The following is a 24,020-nucleotide window of genomic DNA, read 5'->3' on the forward strand; positions in this document are numbered from 1 at the left end:
ACAGAACTGATAGAAAAATGACAATCTTCCATAAAATTCTAGAACTTTATATAGGAAAAGTACATTTTACAACACAGTTCTTAATGTTTTGTCTTGATTTTTTTTTCAACAGCAAGGGAAAAATAAAATAATAAAGGAAGAGTAATACGGAAACTTAACTGTCAAGAAAAATCACATTCATTTTTTTGCTGAGATTCTATAAACACTCTTAAGAAGGGGGAAGTAAAGGAAATAAACATGTATACAGTGCCTATAATGTATCAGAAACCATATTAAAAGCTTTACAACTATTATTTCATTTGATCCTTACAATAACCTTGTAAGATAGGTGCTGTTGTTATTTCACAGTTGAGGAGGTTAAGGCAAAAAGAGATCATGTCAAGTGCTCAGGGTCACATTATCAGCAAGCATCTGAAGTTGCATCTGAACTCAGGTCTTCTTGACTTCAAAGCCAGTGCTCTATCTACTATGCCTCCTAGCTGCCTCAAGAGTTGTTTAAAAATGTAAATGTATGAATGGATTTTAATTTCAAAGAAAAATAATTTCTAGAAAAAACAGAAACATTTCAACTTATATTTCATCAGTCTGAAATTTGGACTATTTAAAATGGCAAAAAAGTTTAATTTTTTCAGATTAATGTGCCCTTAGATAGTCACAAAAGCTGGTATACCCTAATTAAATGTGCAAGCATGCAAATACCTGAGAGAAGGCTGTGGAATAGTGTCTGGACTGGCTGGTACCTGAACACCCTTTTCCCATTCTTCTTTCCATGTATCCGCAAAGAGGTAATATTCATCAGGATTAACATGATGTGAATCTGGGAGTTTCATGGCACTGATGAGGTCCTTCCGGAATACCTATGATGAAACAGCAAACAATATAAGAGAAAAACGATCATGTCCTCAGGGAAATGATGAGGAATGAGTTAGTATCTTCCATAGAAATACTCCATGAACAATTTTTTTTTTTTTTTGTGCAAAGCATTTAAAGTAAAGGGTATATATAACTAGCAACCCCTCTACACTTTACAATTTTTTAAATTCAATTTTTTTCTACCAACAAAAAACTTAAAAAAATTTTTTTAACCAAGGACCCAGAATTTAACCTATTTCATGAGAGAGAACTCGTACCAAAAGATTAGATATTCTTTTTTCAAATTTCTTCAGCAAAAATCTAATAATATTTGCAATGGGTCTAGAACTAGAATCACAGAAAATATAAAAGAAGCATAAAACTTACAAGAAGTCTGCTCACAAGGAATGTAAAGTCTAACAGGTAAAAGAAGATACACATGAAACACTAAGAAAACAATCTAAGGTAGCACATGCTCTTTGCAATAACGAGATATCAAGTATTTTCTTTCATGCTCTTTGAGGAAATTTCAAGAGGCTGAATAGAAGATGATACAAGGCAGCATAAATTTGCCTTCCCTAGCAACTAGAGTGACTCTAGAAGTAGAAACGTTAGTTGCTGTTGTTCAGTTGTTATTAATCTTCATGAATCTATTTGGAATTTTCTTGGTGAAGATATTGGAGAAGCAATTTCTTCTCCAGCTTATTTTATAGCTGAGGAAACTGAGACAAATTGGGTGAAGTGACTTGCCCAGGGTCCTATAGCTAGCAAGTGTCTAAAGCTAGTTTGAATTCACAAGATGAGTCTTTCTGACTTCAGGCTTGGCACTATATCTACTGTGCCACCTAGCTGTTCCAGAAATGGTAGAGCTTCTTCTTAAATGAAAATCAGAGTTAACAAATATAAAAGCTGGAAGAGACTTCAGAGATCATCTAGTCTAAGTTATTTGTTCAAAGTTTTATAGATATTTAGATGGTAGCCATGACAGAAACAGAATACAGACTTCTGGGCTTTCATTCTAGTGATCATTTCCTTAATTTCTCTCTCTCAGATCTTTATACTACTGTGGATTATGGGAACTATAAGTGACACTTCCAGACCTCTGAGGTGCACCAAAGCAGAAGGAACCTTTTGCTCCTTTTTACATGTGGAAGCAAAAAAGCCTTTGAGTGTTCTTTTCACTTAATTTGCCAAATATCAAGGCTACAAGAAAATTTAAAAGCATTTCAGGCCAAACTGATAACCAGATATTTACCCATGATATAATTTATCAGTGTACTGTTCTTTCTCTAAAATGGATTATTATTATATGAATAGGACACAAAACTGTATTATGAAACAATCTGAAAATTGCACAGTTAAGATTAGCTCTCTTATTATGATGTTAATTATATCCATCTGCAATCTAATGAGCTGTCATTGATTTACTTCTTCATTTTACACTATAATGATTTAATGAACAAAGCTGAAATCCAGATTTCTTAATCCATACAGGAACATTCTGTTTGCTCATTTGATCAATAAGTTCTGGGAACACACTTGCTTGTATTTAATCAATAAAAAATGACTGAAAGAATTTTGATATAAAAATAAGAGTCAAGTTTCATTTCTTCCACAGTTCTTAGTTCTGTGACTTGGACCTCAATACCTTGTAGAAGCCAATATCACTGGCCTGCTACTTTCCAAACCAGTAGAAGATGAAAGATCTTTGGAAGTCTTTAAGAGGGATTTTAGATTAAATTTCCTGGGAGCCTGGTTCATCAAGAAGATTCTTAAGATCCAATTGTTTACAACTTGGTTGGTTGATTTGTTAAACCAAGGTGCTTTTGAGGTATACTGTAAATCCCATAACTTCCCAGAAATACTATTAACCCCATAGCCATCTGTTTAGGATCCCCAACTAATAAATAAGTGGAAAATGTAGTATTTTCCACCTCATAATTTCTTGGTTCCTTGTAGAATATATATGAATCTACTTATTTAGGAATAAATTAATTGTCTAGGCAGCGGGTTAGAGTCAACTAAAAGTAGTGGTTAAGAGTTTCACTATAAAAAAGGAAAAAAAAAAAGATGAAATTGAGTAGAATATATCTTAAAAAGGAGCTGAATTGAAGCTGAGCCATCTGATAGGTTTAGAGTAAATGTTGAGACATAATTTTGGGGGTGGGATTCGAGGTGGAATGGACAATGAAAGGAATTTTTTTTTTTTTTACTACACATTTTGGTTACAGTGATTTTGTCTTTCTTTTCAATGGAGGATAGAGGAGTGGAAGAGATGGGAGAGAAACAAAGGCAGATTTGGTTAATTAAAAAATTTTCATTAAAATAAGCTAGGTGGCACAATCAAATATATTCTGTATGGAATCTATCTTAAAATTCCAACAGGAAACAAAGAACCTGTTTTCACAACTCTTTTGGAGATCTCACCTTGACTGTTAGTATCTATCTATTCTCAAGCCAATTCCATCTTGCCTGTAGTATCAACTGGCAAAAAAATGCAGGGTAAATGTTAATAGTTTAGCCAGTTGGATTTAACTGAATCCAGTCAAGCCCCAGTATACTCTAATAATTATTATAACAACAATGAAAGAATTTATATAGTGTAATATATGCAATACAATGTGCTAAGTGTCTTATAAATATTTTGATTCTCACAAAAATCTGTGAGTTAAATACTACTATTATCATTATTTTACAGTTGAACAAACTGAGGCAAACAGAGGTTTAAGTGACTTGCCCAGGATTACACTAGTCAAAGTCTCAGGCTAGATATGAAATAGTGCTGATATAGCAGGTCATACCACAAAGACCATATGTATTGTACTTGCCTACCTGTACTCTTCCTCTCCAAATGGGCAATCTAATAGCTATCTTTTTTCATCTGTGACCATGAAACTAGACCTGATAATGATCTGAATGACATTCCATGGAAGAACTCTGACCTTTCTGTTTGGTGAATGATCATACCCTTTTTGCTTCTCAGCTTCTCTGATTCTCTTAGTTTTGGCTTAAATTCTATTTTATGCAAAGGCCTTTCTAGGTTTTTCCTTAACTTTAATGCCTTCCCTCTAAAATGGTCTACAATTTATCCTGTTTATAAATTATCTAATTGCATAGTACATATATTCCATAGTACATAGCTGTTTGCAAATTGTCTCCCCCATGAGACCTTGGCCTCTTTCAGAGAAGGGATTGTGTTTCTGGTTTTTTTTCCCCTATCCTTACCACTAAGCATAGCTCCTGGCACATAGAAAGTGTTTAATAAACCTTAGTTGACTTGATTTGATTTGACAGAACCAGATCTTTCTGCTCTGGTTATGCTATTCTCACTTTCTATGAAATATTAGAAAGTAGCTTTTTGCTAAATGTAGTCCCTGCTCAAGCTACTGAATTGATTGCACTCACCACAGCCTGTGCCTCAGCAAACCTGCCACATTTTACAAAGATTCTTGCTATGCTTGTGGTGCTCTACATGACTATAGACAATTTTAGAAAGGAAAAGGCTACAACTCACTTGTGTAGGAGCCTAAATTTAGAACAATGTTTTTGTAAGTAGCTTTGTTGGATGGTTTTTAGTTGTCTTCTGAAATTGCTGCTCACCAAACTTTCCTGATGAATTCTTGTAGAAATATCCTGGCATATATGAACTTCCCGTAATCATAAAAGGTTATAGCCAAAGTTGGTTCCTCTAAGAAGCTTCCCAGCAAAGATTAAACAAAGTACTTGATGAAGCAGCAATCAATAAAGTAAAAGGAAATACCAGGAAGCTCCTCCATCCCAGCCAAGACAGAACAAGAAAATAGCTAGAAGTTGGAAAGCAATTAAAATAGGGTCTAGTCAGGAGACTCAATAAATAAATGTGATCTATGTTAAACATGGCTCAGAATCAGTGGGATCTTGTCCTGAATTTTCAAAAACACAACAGGGAACAAAGCTAGTCTCTAATAGATTTCCACTGCACAAGAAGATGGGGACCCCAAAGCTATCAAAATCTCTAGTATACTAAGGCAGAAGAAAAAAAATGGCTCTAAGGTAGAGTGAGATGGTACAGTATCCTGGCAATATACAATGGAAGTTCTCCAAGAGTTCCTGATTCCATTATGATTTCTAATATTTGGTAATTACAACAGGAGCTGAAGAAGAAACATAAAAGCCAGTGTAATCTCTGATTTATAATAAAGATCTTAGGGTAATAAATAAAAAGTCATCACTAAGTTAGGGAGGTAGGATTGAAGCCAGTGCCTACTTTGGGCCACCGAATGATGGGAGAAAGAAGCTGGGGATTGAGGCATAAGTGAATGGAGCCTAGACCAACTCTGTGGGGGGGGGGGGGGAGGAGAAGACAATGTCAAGGCCTAGACAACTTATTCAAAACTTCAAGAGAAGGCATAACTTGATCTTGGTACAAAGTCTGTCTGCACCCAGGAACTGGGATTGAAGTCATGCTTAATAGAAAAAGGCTAATGCAGCGAAGAAATATCATATATTAAGAAAAGCCTGAAAGTCCACAGGGACTGCAAGTATGCCTGGAAGAAACAGAGTAAGAAATAAAAAATTAAATTAGTGCTTCTGAAGAAAAAATAGATGGTTTCATGGATAGGGCACTGAACCTGGAGACTGGATCTTGGATGATAACTAGCTGTATGACTCTAAGCAAGCCATTAAAGTTCCTAAAGATTTAGTTTATGTATCTCTAAAATAAGGGAGTTAAATTTGATGGCTTCCTTTCATCTATAAATCAATGTTCCTATGACCCTAAAAACAAATTAGAATACAATGCATGTCATTTTACACAAGTAAGAAATTCCCTAAAATAAAGAATGGAGAGAATAGTAATAAAAAATTCAGTGAAATAAAAAAAAATTTAAAGTAGGGTTATGACAGAAAAAAACAAACATATAAGGTAGCTATTAAAAACAAATGACCAGCAGGAGGAATACAGAGAGGCCTGGAGAGACTTAAATCAACTGATGCTGAGTGAAATGAGCAGAACCAGAAGATCACTGTACACTTCAACAACAATACTGTATGAGGATGTATTCTGATGGAAGTGGAAATCTTCAACATAAAGAAGATCCAACTCACTTCCAGTTGATCAATGATGGACAGAGGTAGCTACACCCAGAGAAGAAACACTGGGAAGTGAATGTAAATTGTTAGCACTAATATCTGTCTGCCCAGGTTGCATGTACCTTTGGATTCTAATGTTTATTGTGCAACAAGAAAATGATATTCACACACATGTATTGTACCTAGACTATATTGTAACACATGTAAAATGTATGGGATTGCCTGTCATCGGGGGGAGGGAATAGAGGGAGGGGGGGTAATTTGGAAAAATGAATACAAGGGATAATATTATAAAAAAAAATATATATATATAATAAAAAAAATTAAAAAACAAAACAACAAAAAAAAAAACAAATGACCTGGGGATCAAGGAAAGATAATTTAAAAATCATTGGACTCTCTGAAAATCATGATTAAAAAGCTCTGGATATCAAAATTTAAGAAATCATAAAAGAAAACTGCCCAGATCTGTGAAAATCAGAATATAGAAAGAATACAAAATTAAATATGAGTGTCGTGAAATGCTGTAATGGAAGTAACACACATTCTATTCAAATCCAGAGCTTCCAGGTTTTAAACTAAATACAGTACTTTTGTTGTTGTTCAGTCATCCAACTCTTCATGACCTCATAGACCATAGCATGCCAGGCCCTTCTATATTCCATCATCTTTTACAGAGATGATCATAAAACATAAAATGAATTGTAACATAATGTGAATTTAAAAACTTTTTGTACAATTCAGAATCAATGAAATTAAAAGTTACAAGAGAGGGGGGGGATTTTGCAACAAATATCTCTCACAAAAGTCTGATATCACCAAAATCCAGGAAATTGATATAAATCTGTAAGAATAAAAGCCATTCCCCAATAGATAAATGGTCAAGGACTATGAATAGGTAGTTTCAAAAGAAAAAAAAAAGCACACTATCAACAGCCATCAAAAAATATTCTAAACTCCAAACTATTCCAATAACTATATAGGACTACGAGCAAAGCTGTGATGATGATGACTATGACTACTACCACCACTACCATTATCACTACTACTATTACTACTACCATCACCACCACTACAATCACTATCACTACCACTACTAGAAATGTAAATTGAAATGTCTCTAAGATTCCACACTGTATTATCCTACTGTATTAGCCCTTATGTAAAATACAGGGGAAAAGCAAGTGTCGAAATGGTTATAAGTATACACTCCATCAAAAGTAATTTGGTGTAATTATGAAGTGACTCAACTATTCTGGAAAGAGGAGTTAGATGTTGAAAAGAGATGTACAGAAATGGAAGCTTTAGAAAGACTTGTATGAATTTAAGGGGTGCAAGAGATAGAGATTTAAAATGACTTACTCATTTTATGCTTACTTATATTAATTAATTTAAAAATAATTACAGCCTACTTTAACCATAAACACTGAAATTTTGCTGTGTATAGTAGTACTTAAGAGGGGACTGTAAATGTATTATATTTATTAATTATGATATCTCTTTAATCTTGATGAAATCAAAACAAATCATGAAAGGAAAAATACCAGAGATCCTTGACTCAGTAGAGCATCAAAAAATTTTTTTTTATTTATAATTTTTTTTCACAGTATATATGCATGAGTAATTTTTAAATAATATTATCCCTTGTATTCATTTTTCCAAATTACCCCCCCCCACTTCCTCCCCCCAATGACAGGCAATCCCATACATTTTACATGTGTTACAGTAAACCCTAGATACAATATATGTGTGTAAAACCATTTTCTTGTTGTACATTAAGTATTGTATTCCGAAGGTATAAGTAACCTGGGTAGATAGACAGTAGTGCTAACAATTTACATTCATTTCCCAGTGTTCCTTCTCTGGGTGTAGTTGTTTCTGTCCATCATTGATCAACTGGAAGTGAGTTGGATCTTCTTTATATTGAAGATATCTACTTCCATCAGAATATATCTTCATACAGCATTGAAGTGTACAGCAATCTCCTGGTCCTGCTCATTTCACTCAGCATCAGTTGATGTAAGTCTCTCCAAGCCTCTCTGTATTCCTCCTGTTGGTCATTTCTTACAGAACAATAGTATTCCATAACATTCATATACCATAATTTGCCCAACCATTCTCCAATTGATGGACATCCATTCATCTTCCAGCTTCTAGCTACTACAAAAAGAGCTGCCACAAACATTTTGGCACCTACAGGTCCCTTTCCCCTTCTTAGTATTTCTTTGGGATATAAGCCCAATAGCAGCAATGCTGGGTCAAAGGGTATGCACAGTTTGATAACTTTTTGGGCATAGTTCCAAATTAGAGCATCAAAATTTAAAACCAGTTTGGAATCTCTCAGACCTATTACCTCTATTGTTTTACTTCTTCTTTTTTTTTTTTTAAAGCTTTTTTATTTTCAAAACATGGATGGATAATTTTTCAATTATCCTTGTGTTCCCCCTTTACCCACACCACCTTCCTTAGATGACAAGTAATCCAATATATGTTAAACATGGTAAAATATATGTTAAATCCAATATATGTATATATATTTATACAATAATCTTGCTGCACAAGAAAAATCAGATCAACAATTCTGATGGATGTGGCCATTTTCAACAATGAGATGAATCAAATCAGTTCCAACAGAGGAGTAATGAACTGAACCAGCTACACCCAGCAAAAGAACTCAGGGAGATGATTATGAACCCCTACATAGAATTCCCAATTTCTCTAATTTTGTCCGCCTGCATTTTGGATTTCCTTCACAGGCTAATTATACACTATTTCAAAGTCCGATTCTTTTTGTAGAGCAAAACAACTGTTTGGACATGTATACATATATTGTATTTAATTTATATTCTAACATATTTAACATGTATTGGTCAACCTGCCATCGGGGGCTGGAGGGGCAGAAGGAGGGGAAAAATTAGAACAAAAGGTTTGGCAATTGTCAATATTGTAAAATTACCCATGCATATATCTGGTAAATAAAAACTATTAAAATGTATATATTTAAAAAAAAGAAAAATCAGATCAAAAAGGAAAAAAATGAGAAAGAAAAAAAATGCAAGCAAACAATAACAAAAAGAACAAAAATGCTATGTTGTGGTCCACAATAAGTTTTCACAGTCCTCTCTCTGGATGTAGATGGCTCTCTTAATCACAATATCATTGGAACTGGCCTGAATCATCTCATTGTTGAAAAGAGCCACGTACATCAGAATTGTTGATCAATTTATAATCTTGTTGCCATGTACAATGACCTCCTGGTTCTGTTCATTTCCTTTTTTAGAAAGCAAATTTCTCATTTATCAGACCATAATTCTGGTATTATACTCCTTAAACAGTGGGAATTTAAAATGTACAAATCATCTATTCCAAAAAGAGTTCTGACTTTTTACTCAGTATCAGAATTTAGGGAGTCTTATTTTGCTGTTATCTATTAAAGGATAATCTGTAATTTTCAGATCTGGCCCTGAAACTTAGTACTGTTATCAAAATGTCCTTGTCTTTCCCTTCTTACAGAAATAATTTCTCTGCTACTATAGGAGAAACTTAGGTGCATTTCAAACATCATAGTCACCATGTGTCCTGAACTCACTGTGATGGAACATATAGGTGGGAGAAAAACTTTCCTGTAAGAATTAGTCACTTATAAGTTGTATGTATTCAGTCCAATAAATGATTTTATGTGAAGGTGCTAATCTCCTTTGGGACTTTGCCAAAAGTAAGTCTCAAGTTTTCTTCACCACCAATACTGCCCTAAAGTGCTAAGGTCTCCCAAATAAGATAACATATTTTCTTCAGCAAGAGGACATCAGCTCTCCTGGGCTCACTTGGAACTACTACTATTTGTCTCACTTGGAAAAAACCCTCTTTAAGTGATGACAGAACTGATTCTTCCAACAGGGAAATTCAAGTCCAATTGCAAGATAAGAACTTGCTAGTAAAGATGCACCACAACAATTCTACTATACTCTGTGGGCAAAGATTAGTTCCTAAATCTCTAGACAGATATGATTCATTACCTTTGGCTGATCCTCCCAGGACTAATATGAATTACCTTACTCTTAAATCTTTTAAAGGGTTTTTTTTTTAAACTTTATAATGCTGTTAAAAAGTTAGCTCTCCTGAGTGGACGAACATCAGTTGGAGAATGATTGGGTAAATTATGGTATATGAATATTATGGAATATTATTGTTCTGTAAGAAATGACCAACAGGATGATTTCAGAAAGGCCTGGAGAGACTTACATGAACTGATGCTAAGTGAAATGACCAGAACTAGGAGCTCATTGTACACAGCAACAACAAGATTATACAATGATCAACTGTGATGGATATGGCTCTTTCCAACAATGAGATGATTCAGGCCAGTTCCAATGATCTTGTGGTGGAGAGAATCATCTACACCCAGAGAGAACTAGGAACTGAGTGTGGATCACAACATAGCATTTGCACTCTTTTTGTGGTTGTTTCTTTGCATTCAGTTTTCTTTCTCATTTTTTTCCTTTTTATCTGATTTTTCTTGTAGCAAGATTATTGTATAAATATGTATACATATATTGACTTTAGCATGTATTTTAACATGTTTAATATATATTGGATTACTTGCTATCTAGGGAAAGGTGTGGGGGGAAGGAGGGGAAAATTTGGAACACAAGGTTATACAAGGGTCAAAGTTGAAAAATTATCTGTGCATGTGTTTTAAAAATAAAAAGCTTAAAAAAAAAAGCTCTCTTAGTTCAGCTCATTTTACATTGTTTTGTTTTCTCATGTTTCTTTGAAACCATCCTCTTGATATTTCTTATAATAAACATTCCTATGATACAATTTTATCAACCATTCCCCAACTAATGGGCACCTCTTTAGTTTTCAGGATTCCCCTCCCCCCCATAAAAAGATAGATTTTTTGGGGGGTGTCTATATCTTTCTTTTTTCCTTTAATTTCTCTGAGGTATAGGCTGAATAGTACTACTGGATCAAAGGGTAGGCACAATAACTGTTGTAGCATAGTTTGGGGAAGATAATCTTGTAGATTGTGAGCTGCTGCTGCTTCTTTTTTTGTTGTTGGTTTTTTTTTTTTTGAGGCTGGGGTTAAGTGACTTGCCCAGGGTCACACAGCTAGGAAGTGTTAAGTGTCTGAGACCACATTTGAACTCGGGTCCTCCTGAATTCAAGGATGGTGCTCTATCCACTTCCCATCTAGCTGCCCCGAAGATAATCTTTTAAAAGTCCTCCTAACATATGTTAATGGCAAAAAAAAAAAAAAAAAAAAAAAAAAAAGTCCTTTCTTTGGTTTCTGTTATAATCTAGAAGCCTACTAAACTCTTAGGCAAGAGATAAGATTTCTTATATTCCTAAGGATCATGAGGGCAGAACAAAAGTTTCTATAATTCATCTTTAAATCCTTCCCTCCTTTCCTTTAGTCTTCCCCCCCTCACCCCAATTTGGAGCTGCAGAGTTACAAACTGGATTTGTCCAGCAAAACATAAGTTTGATACTCTTTTGACCACCCATCAAGTCTATCGGAGACAGAGAGAGGGACCTAGACATGTTTCAGTTCCTTTTCTCAGAAAACAGTAGTAATAAGGTTAAACTGATTTCAGTGGAACATAAATGGTAAACACTCAGCCTAATATAACAAAACAATAAACACTTAGCATTTGTATTGAAACATTTCAACTGATGATTAATGACAGAATACATGTCAAAACCAATTTACGATCTCACTGATTCAGAAGTTCTCTCCAATCATAGATATGCATGTAATCCAGGACATTTATAGAATGAACAGTGTTAAAATCAAACAATCATGTCTGAATGAAATATGCAATTTATCCTACTTCTCAGTTTGAAACAAACCAAATCTCCCTCCTCTGCCATGGTTACTTCTAGTGTGGAAGATTTAAAAGGAATAGAATGACCTGAACATCTTAGGAAAAAGAGAAATGATATAAACATACTGGTACAAGATAATAATAAAAAACTATATCTCCTCTCTGAGATTCTTGGCCAATTTAATTTAGTTGAGAACACCGTATGACTGAGCTAAGTCTAGAGGAAAGTAAAACTTAAATATGATTAAATCATATTCTATGAAATAACACTACAAATTTATCTGATTAAAAGATGTTTTACCAAAAATAACAACAAAACCCTGTGTCCTAGATTAGCTGGGTACAAATACTGAATCACCTTCGCCCTGACAAAGTCATTCTGACCCTCAGGCAATTTTATTTTCAAGTGCTATTGAAGTGAATTCAATTTTCTTCTCTGGTGAAACAGTGGTGGCAGCTGAAACCTACAAAATTGTGATTCATATAAAAAAAAACAAACCAGAACTGTGAGAAATCCTCTTTAAGAAAGGTTTAACATAACAAAATTTACTATTCTTTATCCCACTCTTGTCATCTTACTTTTGCTCATAAATAAATCTAATCATTTTCTAAAAATGATGATGTATGACAGGTGTTCTAAACCACTTTAATGACAGGGACCATTGTGGCAGTCTAATGAAGATTGCAAACAAAGTTTGTTATAGCTCAATGTTCTACAGGTCTCCCTAGACCATAAATAGTTCCTAACACCACGAGAAAGAAATTCATAAAGGAAAGGACATGCTAACTTTCAACTAGAGGTCAATAAAATAAAGACACAATTTTTCCCCACCCAAGTTCAATGAACATTCAAATCCGTCTGAGTACCCCTGAATTCTATAGTATTTAAAACTGGCAACTCATTAAAACATATCACTTGTTATTTTCATCTATAGTTTCAAAAAAAAAAACTTGCTTAAGTAGAACTGTATTTTTCTCCTTAATTATTCCAGATACTGAATAGCTTAGCAAAAGGATATCATGTTATAGCTGTAATGCCTTCATACTTGATGTAGCAACTTATAAAATCCTGCTGTGTAGTTTTGAAGTAGCTTGCAAAGCCCTCTGCATATTTACTAAGCAGCTCAATAGTCATACATTTTTGTTAGATTAACTCAGAAGCCCTAGATAGGCTGATGAAAGGAAAAAAAAAAAAAGAAAAAAAGAAAAGTCTATGGAACATGGCTTTCATCTATTATTTTAGAAATACTTAAACCATTAGGGATGAGAGCTTGGATATGGGAATCGATTCCTATAACAGGTACTCAAATGAAGTGATACATATTTTTCTTTAGCAGTTTTGCCAAAACAAATAAGACAACTGCATAGTGATTTTCTCTTCCTTCTTTGTAGGGAAAAGTCCCTTCAGACTGGTTAAAACCTTACAGAACAGCCCTTTTAAAGACTATCGGATCTAAACTTCATACTTTAGCATGAGTGGTTCAGTATTCTACAAGCTTTTTTGGCCCCCTAAGTTCTTAGCTCATAATACCCAGAGAAGAAATTTTATTCATGGTATGAAAGGTGTAGGAATGGAAGCCCCCACATCAGAAAAGAAGTGTGAACAATGATCTTAAGCATGTTATTAAGTCAAGTCATGTCTGACTCTTTGGGATTCTTTTACCAGATAATAAAGTGGTTTTGTCATTTCCTTCTCCAGCTGATTTTACACAGGAAGAAACTGAGGCAAACAGGGAGAAGTGACTTGCCCAGTATCAGACATCTAGTCTGAGACTGAATCTGAACTGAGGCAGGTCTTCCTGATGCTAGGCCTGGCTCTATCCATTGCAATCCTAGTGGTCCACCTTAAGTATATATACAGTTAAAAAGAAGCAAAGCCTTGACATAAGAACTACATCTGTGATTGTACTTCTCAGTGCTCTAGACCAAAGGTGTCAAAACAAAACAAAACAAAACAAAACAAAAAAACCTGTCATCAGTTTGGGCCATATTATGGCCCAAATCGCATTAAAATGTAACCAAGAAATAGTTTTTTAAAATTAGTAAAAAATACAGTAAAGCAAATATAATAGTAATCTGTGGTTTTCTAAGTCAATCTACTGCTCACAAAGATTTCTGCACATATATCTTAGAAGTCCCATTTTTCTTTGAGTTTCATATCCTTGCTCTAGGCAACTGTCTAAGCCTTTAATTTACAGAATTTCTGATCTGCATTGGGAGAAAGAATTTCTATACCTGGAACTCTCAATAAGAGTAAAATCAGGGGTCTAATCTCCAACCCCCCTACAATCTATTCTTCTTAAGTCTTATGAGAAATATCTATATCAAGTATTGCATGATAGAATAACGTTTTGAGATAAAATTATCTTCAAAGAGATTATGATGTCTCTTTGTTTTTGAAAATGGTTGCTTTTTTCATGGTAAATGATGGAATTCCAGGGAAAGGTGATAAGGGAATAAGCATTTACATAGCATCTGCTACATGCCAGGCACTATGCTAAGCATTTAATAAATATTACCTTTTGATCCTCACAACAATCTTGGGAGGTAGGTATTATTAATATCCTCATTTTTCATTTGAGGCAAATAGAGATTATCAGGAATTTGCCCCAAGATTGCACAGCTAGCCTCTATCTGAAGTCACAATTGAAAAAATGACAACAACAAAGATTTTAATTGGGGCCACAGTGACCTGCTTTTATTATCTCCAAGGAAAGAAGTTCTTAACCTTTTTGTGTCACAGATGCTTCTGGCAGTCTAGTGAAGCTTATGAACCCCTTTTCCTGGAATAACATTTTTAAATAATTGAAATAAAATATCCATATTGCAAAGGAAAATGATGATGATGAAATGTATTTGATAAAATGTTAAAGAAAAATAAAAAGTCCAGGGACTACAGGTTAAGAATCCCTGCATATTAACAACTAATGGCAGCTGGATCAAACACTAAACTCATAGAAGTCTGAATGCACAGTTCTATAAACAAAAAGCTCTATTAGTATAATGCTCACATTGCCTTTATCAGACAACAGTAATGAAGATACTTCAAAAATTAAAAAAGTTTTTAATTTGTTCTCAAACTAAAGACTATGAACAGGGAGCCACAGACTTCCACAAATCATAACTTTCTAGGTAACTGAGTTGAGAATTTTTTTTTAAAGTTACCCAGTTATCTTGTTCATATCTGTAGTTTCCCCCAAAAGTCCCTGAAAGTTCCTTTCTGTTTACCAGATATAAGATTATATATAGTCAAAAGGGGATTTACAGGCTATAATGCCCAGTATCAAAGATATGCATCAGTGAAGTCCAATAGCCTATGCTCATCTTAGCCACTTAGAAAATCAGCAAAAACCAGGAATGAATTCAATTAAAACATCAATATTTAACCTGCCAGGCTAGCAAAATGAATATGCCCTTCAGAGAGAGTTTTCCTTCTTGCTGAATCAGGATCTTTTGGCTGTAACATACATTCTAGACCACTCTGCTAATTAATGTTTCCTCAATGGTCAACTACTCAGAAAAGTAGTAGCTTCATCTCTGCATAATATATCTTAGAGCTGGAATGAAACTTTAATTTCCCTGTGTCACACAAAAGAAAATCTTATTCTGTCCATGTGATAGGGGTAATTATAATTGATATCAGCTTAAAGCTTAAAATATTTAATTGACTATAAAATGAAAATCTCCTGGGAGAAAATAACCATGAAAAAAGAAACAATGTTTTTTTCTCTTTTTAAAGAAAAATTATTTTTGTTGCAGTTTATGAGGTTTTATTAAAGAAAATTTTCTGTAATGAGCTATTCCTAATACCAGTGATCACTAAAATGTACAAAAAGGTTTCTCTTTCTCTTGTTAACAAAAAATTTTATCTATGCCTTTTTACAATATTAGAATGACTTCCCAATATAGGAATCATATTCTACAAGAATTGAGTCAACCAATAAAGAGTTGAAGGTTGATAGTACATGCAGCATTCTGTACTCATAGTCCCCCAACTAAATTTCTCTGGGAGCAAGGTTGGTGACTGTAATTAATTTGAATTCAATGGCATTTTAAATGCCATTTTCATTTCTTGGGTATATCTACTCATATCAGCTGGTCGATTATCAACAAGCATTAAACTAGTACTGAATATGTACACATAGTGCTAAGTGCTGGGGATACAAAAAAAGAAACCCCCCCAAAAAAAACCCCACAGTTGCTGCCAACAAGAGGCCTGTGGGGTGAATGAAAGTTAAGAGTCAAGAATAAAATCAATGTTTCAAGTCTGGGAGAATTGAAAGAGATAATCAAGAAAGATGAAGATTAAAAAAAAAGCCATTAGATTTGTCAGTTGAGAGATTATCACTGTTAACAGATGTTGAAATTGTAGTTTCATTCAAATGATGAGATTGGAAGTCAGAGTGAAGAGAGTGTAGAGGAAAAGAAGGGGAGGCACCAACTGTAGACAACCTTCTCAAGTTTAGCCACAAAAGTGTAGAAAGATATAGAATGGTTTAGATAGGTTTAGATAAATCAAATGAAAGTTTTTCAAGGATGACGAAAATATGAGCATTTATTATAGCAGGGAAGTAACCAGTAGAAAGGATGAATGCAAAGGATTTTGCTTTGGCAAGGAAAAAGAGGCTACCTCTTTCAAGAGAAACAGAGATAGCAGAAGATAGTCATGGAAGGCATCTGAGTGATTTGAAACAGGATATAGAGAGAAGAGTGAGTTTTTGATAAATGACTTCAATTTTTTAAGTGAAGCATATGGCAAAGTCTTCAGCTGAGAAGTTTGAGGTAGAGAATATCAGTGAAGCTTTAGGAAGAATGAAAAAGTCTGGAGTAGTGAATGCAATGAGTTAAAGAGTAAATAAAAGGATTGACTTCTTGCAGTGATGGTCCAGTCCAAATTAAGTAGTATAATTGTGTAGTGGCCTCAGCACAGTTTTGTGATTTTTACATCTGTTTGGCAATCTGAATAGGTTAGGAAGTGGAGGATGGGGAGAAAACCCAAAGTTAGGGGTTGGCAAGGTATAATTAATGATAGGACAAGGGGATAAGAGATATGAGCACCAAGGGCAATATAGACTTGAACTGTTTTATCAAGCAGGTAGGACAGGAAAGAGAAGACATTGTAGTCAGTATACAGGATGATAATCTAGGAAAGATTGAAAGTCATCGAAAGAACAAATAACAGAGAACTCACAAGGAAAAATAGAATGGTAAAAAATTTTTTTTGATCAAATAAAGGAATTTCAGAGTTCGTGAAAGTGAAACACTTGAGATGATGGCAAAATCAAGAGTTCAACCATTTCTGTGTATAGATGAAGTGAAATGGACCAGCTGAACAAGAACTGGGTAATGGGTATATTTGAGGGAGTATCAATATATATATAAGGATGAGAATATATAGGGATAGGCACTATACTTTAGGAAGAAAGGTGAAAGTCTTATGGTTTAGTAGATAATAGTGACCAGAATTTGAACTGAGTGATAAATTTTGATTGAAAGAACATGAAAAGGGGAGAAGTCAACTGAGCACCAGTGGTAGAGAGTTTGGAAATAACATTAGGGAATAAAAGATTATTTCAATTCCTCTACTTACGCCAGTGAATCAAGGGGGTATGAGTGAAAGTACAGCTACTACTGGAAAGAAGGGCTAGGAATTAAGATAAAACATGTCTTAGTGAGAGCTAGAAACTAGAAGGAGAAGAAAGTGATTTAAGATGAAATCAAGTTTGCTGCTTATGAAAGCAGGCATTTTGGAGAGCACAATGGAAAATGGAGTGAGGTAAATCACATATGGGATATTGCAAGGGTAGCTCTGAGCTCTCCCCAGAGCTGCCATTGAAGGTTCAAAATTGTTGAAATGGTCAAAGTTTAAAGAGGTATGAACATGGTAACCATTGAAGAATACTTTTCTGAAATCTTCCCATTTTGTAGTTTTTAAGAGAAGATAAAATTATTTTATTGTATTCACAATTTGTCTAATCATTGTCCATGGAAACCCATTGTTTCTAATTTTTGCTGCCACCACCAGGAGTGCTACTATATGTATTTTTTAACTACATCTAAGGGGTTTGCTTTTTTAAAGCATCTTTGGGGCATATGCACCGTAGTGGTATAGTTCAGGCAAAGGCTAAAGTTTAGAGACCATAGTAGCAATAACACTTGATAAGGAAGCATTCCAATGGCTGCTTATAGCAATACAAATGCTTGGCACCCTAAATAATTTTCTTCCTTAGTACTATTTCATAATAATAACAATAGTTTCTATTTATACTATTTTTCACAGTTAAAAGAGCTTTATAAACATTTTCTCATTTCATCTGTGAGGTCCTTCCACAAAGATTATTATTTCTATTGTATAGATGAAGAAATATGCTCATAGAGGTTGAATTAATTTGTCAAAGACTCCACAGTTACTTAGCTGTAGAGTTAGAATTCAAACCCAGTTTTCCTGACTTTAAGTCATAGTAGATAATAAGGTATTCCACAGAAGTTCATTTCCAAGTAAATGTAACATTCTTTTAAGCACTAAAATGTAAAAAATTTAATGATTTTTGATGAAAACCTTTCTAGAATGTATTACACGCTTCCCTGACTTCTGAAATTAGGTGTATTGAAGATAATTTAACTTTTTCTTAATGACTCAGGATCGTCATCATGAACATCAATTTCTATAATGTTATAATATAGTGATGCCCTCAGGGAATATGGAGGTGTGTGAGGCTACTTGATAAATAGCCTTAGACTGTCATGCTTTGTGAGTTTGGAGGTCTCATTTTAAAATTTTCCCCCTTTTCCTCTTATAATAGTATTAAGCTGCTTTCACTATTTGTCTCTAGCATCCTCATCCCTTCAGACCTGCTGCTTCTAACATCCAATAATTCTAGGAATGATATAATAAAATTCACTAGAATTGTTTGTAAAGTAAGAGTAAATAGGTTCAACTCAGTGTTATCACAGTCTTTGTAATAAATACGGCAACAGCAGAAAGGCTTTTGTTAAGTATTTTCTGGTTTTGGATTTGATTCAATTTAACTTCAAAAACTCTTTGTTAAATGCCCACAATATTTAAGAATGATCCTAAAGGGATACAAAGACAAAAATGACACAGTCCTGTCTTCAAGGAGATTATAATCTGTTAGAAGACTATATATATAGATAAGAAAAACCAAAATTATATCAAATAAATACAAAGCCATCTGGGGGGACAATAATAACTCTTACAGCTGATGAAACAAATGTGAACAGCGACATCTGAACTGATCCTTGATGGAAGTAAGGGATTCTGAGAAACATCTGAGAAAGGAAAACACATTCCGAACACAGGACCAGCCTTGTGTAAAGAGACAGTATTGACAAAGAATATGGAGGAACTACAAACAAGTCAGTTTAATGGAACATTGAGTAGATGAAGAGAAGTAACAATAAATATGTAAGAGTAAATAAGAAATAGAGTTAGACTGTCAGGGCATTTAAAAGCCAGACTGAGGATGATCAAGATTGTTGAAGAGACCCCTAGGAAAAATGAGTTTTAGAAGTACTAAAAAAGGTGTTTTCTATGGAACTTATAAGCAAAGAAGAGGAATTTATGGAATATTGTTTCATATGTGGATTTTGAGGCAGATGAAGTAATTTAAAAAAATACATTTGAAAAAAAATACATTTGAAAATTGTAAGAATTTGAAGGAATGTTAGAGAAGTGAAGGAACTAACCCAAGTTCACAAAGTAACAATGACAGGATTCAATCCCAGGTCTGTAGACTCCAAATTCAAGTGTCTTATTATTTTACAATGAACATAGCTGCCTTCCCAGTACTACTCATTTCAAAGTAATACCTCACTAGTATTTGCCTCTTAGAAAGGGGAGGCTGGGACTGAACGAGGTTACTGAATATTACTTTAAAAAGTGATATGATCTGCTACTGTAACTGGTTCAAAGATAACTGGTACCAGGAGGTAGGACGTAATGGTCAGAGAGAAGCTGGATGGCTCAGTAAATAGAATACTAGTATTGGAATCAGGAAGATTCACCTTCCTGAGTTCAAATCCACACTCAGACATTTACTAGCTTGGCAAGTCATTTAATTCTGTTTGCCTTACTTTCCTCATGTGTAAAATAAGCTGGAGAAGGAAATGGCAACCCACTAACAGTATCTTTGCCAAGAAAACCCCAAACATAGTCACAAAGAGTCAGGCATGACTGAAAAATAATAAGGTAATGATGGGGAAAAGCAGTAAGGCTACAAAGTTTCGAATAAAAGGCTATATACCCAGAGTTTCAATGAGAATGTTTTTACTGGTCTCTGATTTCAAAAATGATTAATAGGGTTCAATAAAGTAGAACGATTTTCTAATGAACTATTAGGATAAGGTAAAAAGAAAAATCAAATATAAGATTTTTCTATTTCAGCATCTGATCTAGTTTCTCATCATATTAAGCAATGAAATGATAAATCTCAATGGAATTTTATCAATAATGAAATTTATCTCAGTATGGTAGCATGATATGGTACAAAGAATACTGCCTCTGGAGTCAAAGGATATAGATTCAAATCCCAAGAGATTTTAGGTTCATACACTTAACCACTCTGCTCTCAGTTTTTTCAGCAGTGAAATAGGAAATAGGGTCATAAATTTATAATTAAAAATCATCAAAATGAATCCTCAACTCCACAGCTGACTTTACTGATATTCAGAGAGGCTTGAGGCAAAATTTGAATTCAGACCTTCTTGATTCCAAGAATATATTATATAATATATAAGAATTATATATTCACTGTATAATGTTGGCCTCAAAGGTCCCCTCTAGCTTTAAATCTAGGATCTTGTGGTGTGAGATGTAATAAATAACATTTTGGGATGATTGTTTCAGGCATATCTGACTCTCTGTGATCCATTTTTGAGGTTTTCCTAGCAAAAATATAGGAATAGTTTGTCATTTTCTTCTCTGCCTCATTTTATAAAAGAGGAACTGAGGCAAACAGAATTAAGTGATTTGCACTGCACAGAAGTGGATGGATTTGAAGTCATAAAGATAAGTTTTCCTGATTCCAAGTCCAGGACTCTACACATTGCACCACCTAGCTGTTCTAGATGTAAGAATTAGATTTTGTATGTGTTCTTTCCAAACAGTATCACAACACACACAAGATAAAAGAGATCTTTTCAACAATGAAGTGATTCAAGACAATTCCAAAAGACTTGTGATGGAAAGTGCAATCTGCATTCAGAGAGAGAACTATGGAGACTGAATATGGATCAAAACATTGCATTTTCGCCTTTTTGTTATTTGTTTGCTTGGGATTTTTTTTTCTGCGTGTTTTTTCCCTTTTGATCTGACTTTTCTTGCTCAGCATGATGAATATGGAAATATGTTTAGAAAAATTGCACAAGTTTAACCTATATTGAATTGCATGTTGTCTTAGGGAGAGGGCAAGGGGAAAAGACCAAGAAAAATGTGGAATACAAAGTTTTGCAAAGATGAATGCTAAAAACTATGTTTGCATGTATTTAGAAAAATAAAATGGTACTTAAGGAAAAAAAAGATTAGGGAAAACAGGTTTTTATTGTTATCACAATAAATTAAAATTTCACTGTATTTTTAGAAAAAAAAGAACCCAGGCACTATGAAATTAGAATATAATGTTTGGCCTTTAGATAAATTTGACTTCAGACACTTCCTGGCACTGTGACTTTAGGCAAGTTATTCAACCTAAGTATCAGTTTCTGCAATTGTAAGACGGTAATAATAATAGCATCTACCTCCCAGTATTATTGTGGGGATCAGGTGGGATAAGATGTAAAATTTGTAAAGCGCTCAGTACAGTGCCTAGCACAGAGGAGACTTAATAAACATGTTTCCTTCTTTAACATCCTCAATTTACAAAAAAACTGAAGCCTAGAAAGGGAAAGTCCTATGCCTAAAGCCATATAATTTAATTCAACAATTAAAGTGAAAAGCATTTTGCTAGAGGCTAGTGAAACAAAAATTTTAAAAAAGAAAGAAAGAAAAAAAAATAATTTCTGCCCTCAGGGAGCTTAGAATCCACTGAGGAATATACCATGTAAACAGATAGTAAAATACAGGATGATCTGAGGACAGGAGGAATAGGAATTTGGGTTGAGCCTTGGAGAAAGCTAAGGATTCTTAGAGATAGAAATGAAGGAATGACTTCTAAGCATGAGAGATTGCTTCTGCCAAAATACAGAAGACAAAGATAGAATGTTAACTTTCAAGAACAAGAAGTAAGTCAATGTTGAAGGAATGTAGAGAGTATAAAGAATGAGTGGGTGAAACAAGACTAGAAAGGCTGGAGGCAGACTATGATGTGATTTAAAGGCCAAAGCAGGAGTGTGTTTTATCCAAGAGACAAGAAGAAACCACAGAAAAGTTCTGGAAATTGAAAGGAGGCAGAAATAGTTAAGAGTACTTTGGTCAGGTTTGTGCTTTGGGAAGATTACTTTGGCAGCCAAGGGGAGGAGGATGAAGTAGACTGGGGAGAGACTGAAAACCAGGAGATCAATTAAAAATACAGACTTCCATAATGCTTCAAGTGAGGTAAAAAAAAACAAACATGAACTTGGGGAGTGGCTACATGAATAAATGATCAACATGACCTCTGGTGTGGAGGAAGAAGCAATAAGACTTAGCAATTGGATGGTGATAATGAGAGACTGAAGTCAAAAATTAATCTCTAGTCATGTAGACCATGTTCCTCCTACACCACACCACATCCCTTCACTCAACTCGAGGCCACATTAGACCAGGTCAGTAACAGACCTGGTACTCTAGTCCCTAGGATCATGGTTCTTTTCATAGTGCAGGTGTATTTTTTATTGATTGCATTAACAAATCTTAAATGGAATTAGAAGGTACTAATACTCTGGTTCTTATTTTGGTGGCTTTAATTACTACCACCCTACATTACAGCCTAATTAGAGTGTTTCTGACTATTCTTTCCAATCTTAGTTCCTTTGGCTTGCCCTGTTTTTCTCCCCAAAATATCATGAGGATATTGTAATCATTCTAATTCTTCTTCCTTCTCTACTTCCAACAAACCCTTAACATAAAAGCATTTTTATTATATAGTGGAAATAACATTTGGCTTGAGAAATTAACATCCTAAACAAGCTCATGCAGAAAGCATTTATAGATCTAGTATGATTTTGGACAAAGCAATACACTCTCTGGATCTTAGTCTCTATAAAATGAGGAGGCTTATCTAGATGATTTCTAAGATATCTTTTAGCTCTAAAATTTGACAACTCTATACAATATTTTCGTTGAGGGATGAGGATGTGATGAAACTACCTCTTCCTTCAGAAAATTTACAGGCTTAAAAGTATTGCCAGGGACACTGTGAGGATGTTACTAGCCCATGATCACAAAAGCCAGTGTGTCAAGGTAGGACATGAACTCAGGACTTTCTAACTTCGTAGCCACTAAATCACTCTCAGCTATGCAACTATTGTCATCAATAACCTTTACTAACTATAAAACCACAGACAGCAAACTCTTTTTTGTTTAATTTCGAAGCAATCAAGGTTAAATGACTTTCTCAGAATGTCTCAGTTAATGTATCTGAGACCAATTTTGAATTCAGGTCCCCCTGACTCCAAGGCCAGTGCTCTATCCACTGCACCACCATTAAAGTTGCATAAATATATCTTAGTTAATTGTCTATACAGTTTACATAAAACTCGAATTATAAGATCATAGATTCAGAATTGGAAAGAACCTTAGAGACTAATAAGTTCAACATTCTCATTTTATAATTAGAGAAAATGGAATATAGGGAGATTGAGTTGTCCAGAGTCAAACAGTTAGTGTCTCAGTATGTTATTTGGGTTCCTTTTTTTTTCTTTTTGCACTCAACAAACATATATTTGTTTACTTCACTCTGAAGTTCCATCCAACTCATCATGGAAACCCCCACTTATAGTTTGCTCATGGGATAATATCCCTTCCCTTCCTATTTCCCATAATGATTCTTTAATTTCTTTCATGATTATAGACTATCTCAAAATGAAGATATTTAGTTACTTGAGTGACCTTCTAAACACAGAAATGAAGATTAATAAGGTCAGCTCCACATGAATCAGCTATCACAATTTTTTTTTCCCAGTGGCAATAATCTTGGGAGGGAAAGGGAGATTGAACTAAAGAAATTCAAGTTGTTTGAGCTCAATATTCTGAGTAAAATGGTATACCCAATTATCTCATAAGACTAGAAATCAGAACAGGTTTTGGGATTTCAACAGAAAGGAGAAAATCTA

The 24,020-nt window shown here is 34.3% G+C and overlaps 1 protein-coding gene across 2 annotated transcripts in view; it reads right to left on the minus strand.

Annotated features, from left to right (window-relative positions):
* Positions 1 to 24,020, minus strand: part of JADE3 (jade family PHD finger 3) — a 187,718-nt gene that overhangs the window by 48,771 nt on the left and 114,927 nt on the right. Inside the window, exon 5 of one of the 2 annotated variants that reach the window (XM_074300279.1) lies at positions 700 to 857. In XM_074300279.1, coding sequence (XP_074156380.1) covers positions 700 to 857 — 158 coding nt within the window. The remainder of the gene's footprint in view (positions 1 to 699; positions 858 to 24,020) is intronic. The other variant, XM_074300280.1, reaches the window with a different exon arrangement.

Source organism: Sminthopsis crassicaudata, chromosome 3, assembly GCF_048593235.1.
Source record: "Sminthopsis crassicaudata isolate SCR6 chromosome 3, ASM4859323v1, whole genome shotgun sequence".
In the NCBI taxonomy this organism is placed as follows: domain Eukaryota; kingdom Metazoa; phylum Chordata; class Mammalia; order Dasyuromorphia; family Dasyuridae; genus Sminthopsis; species Sminthopsis crassicaudata.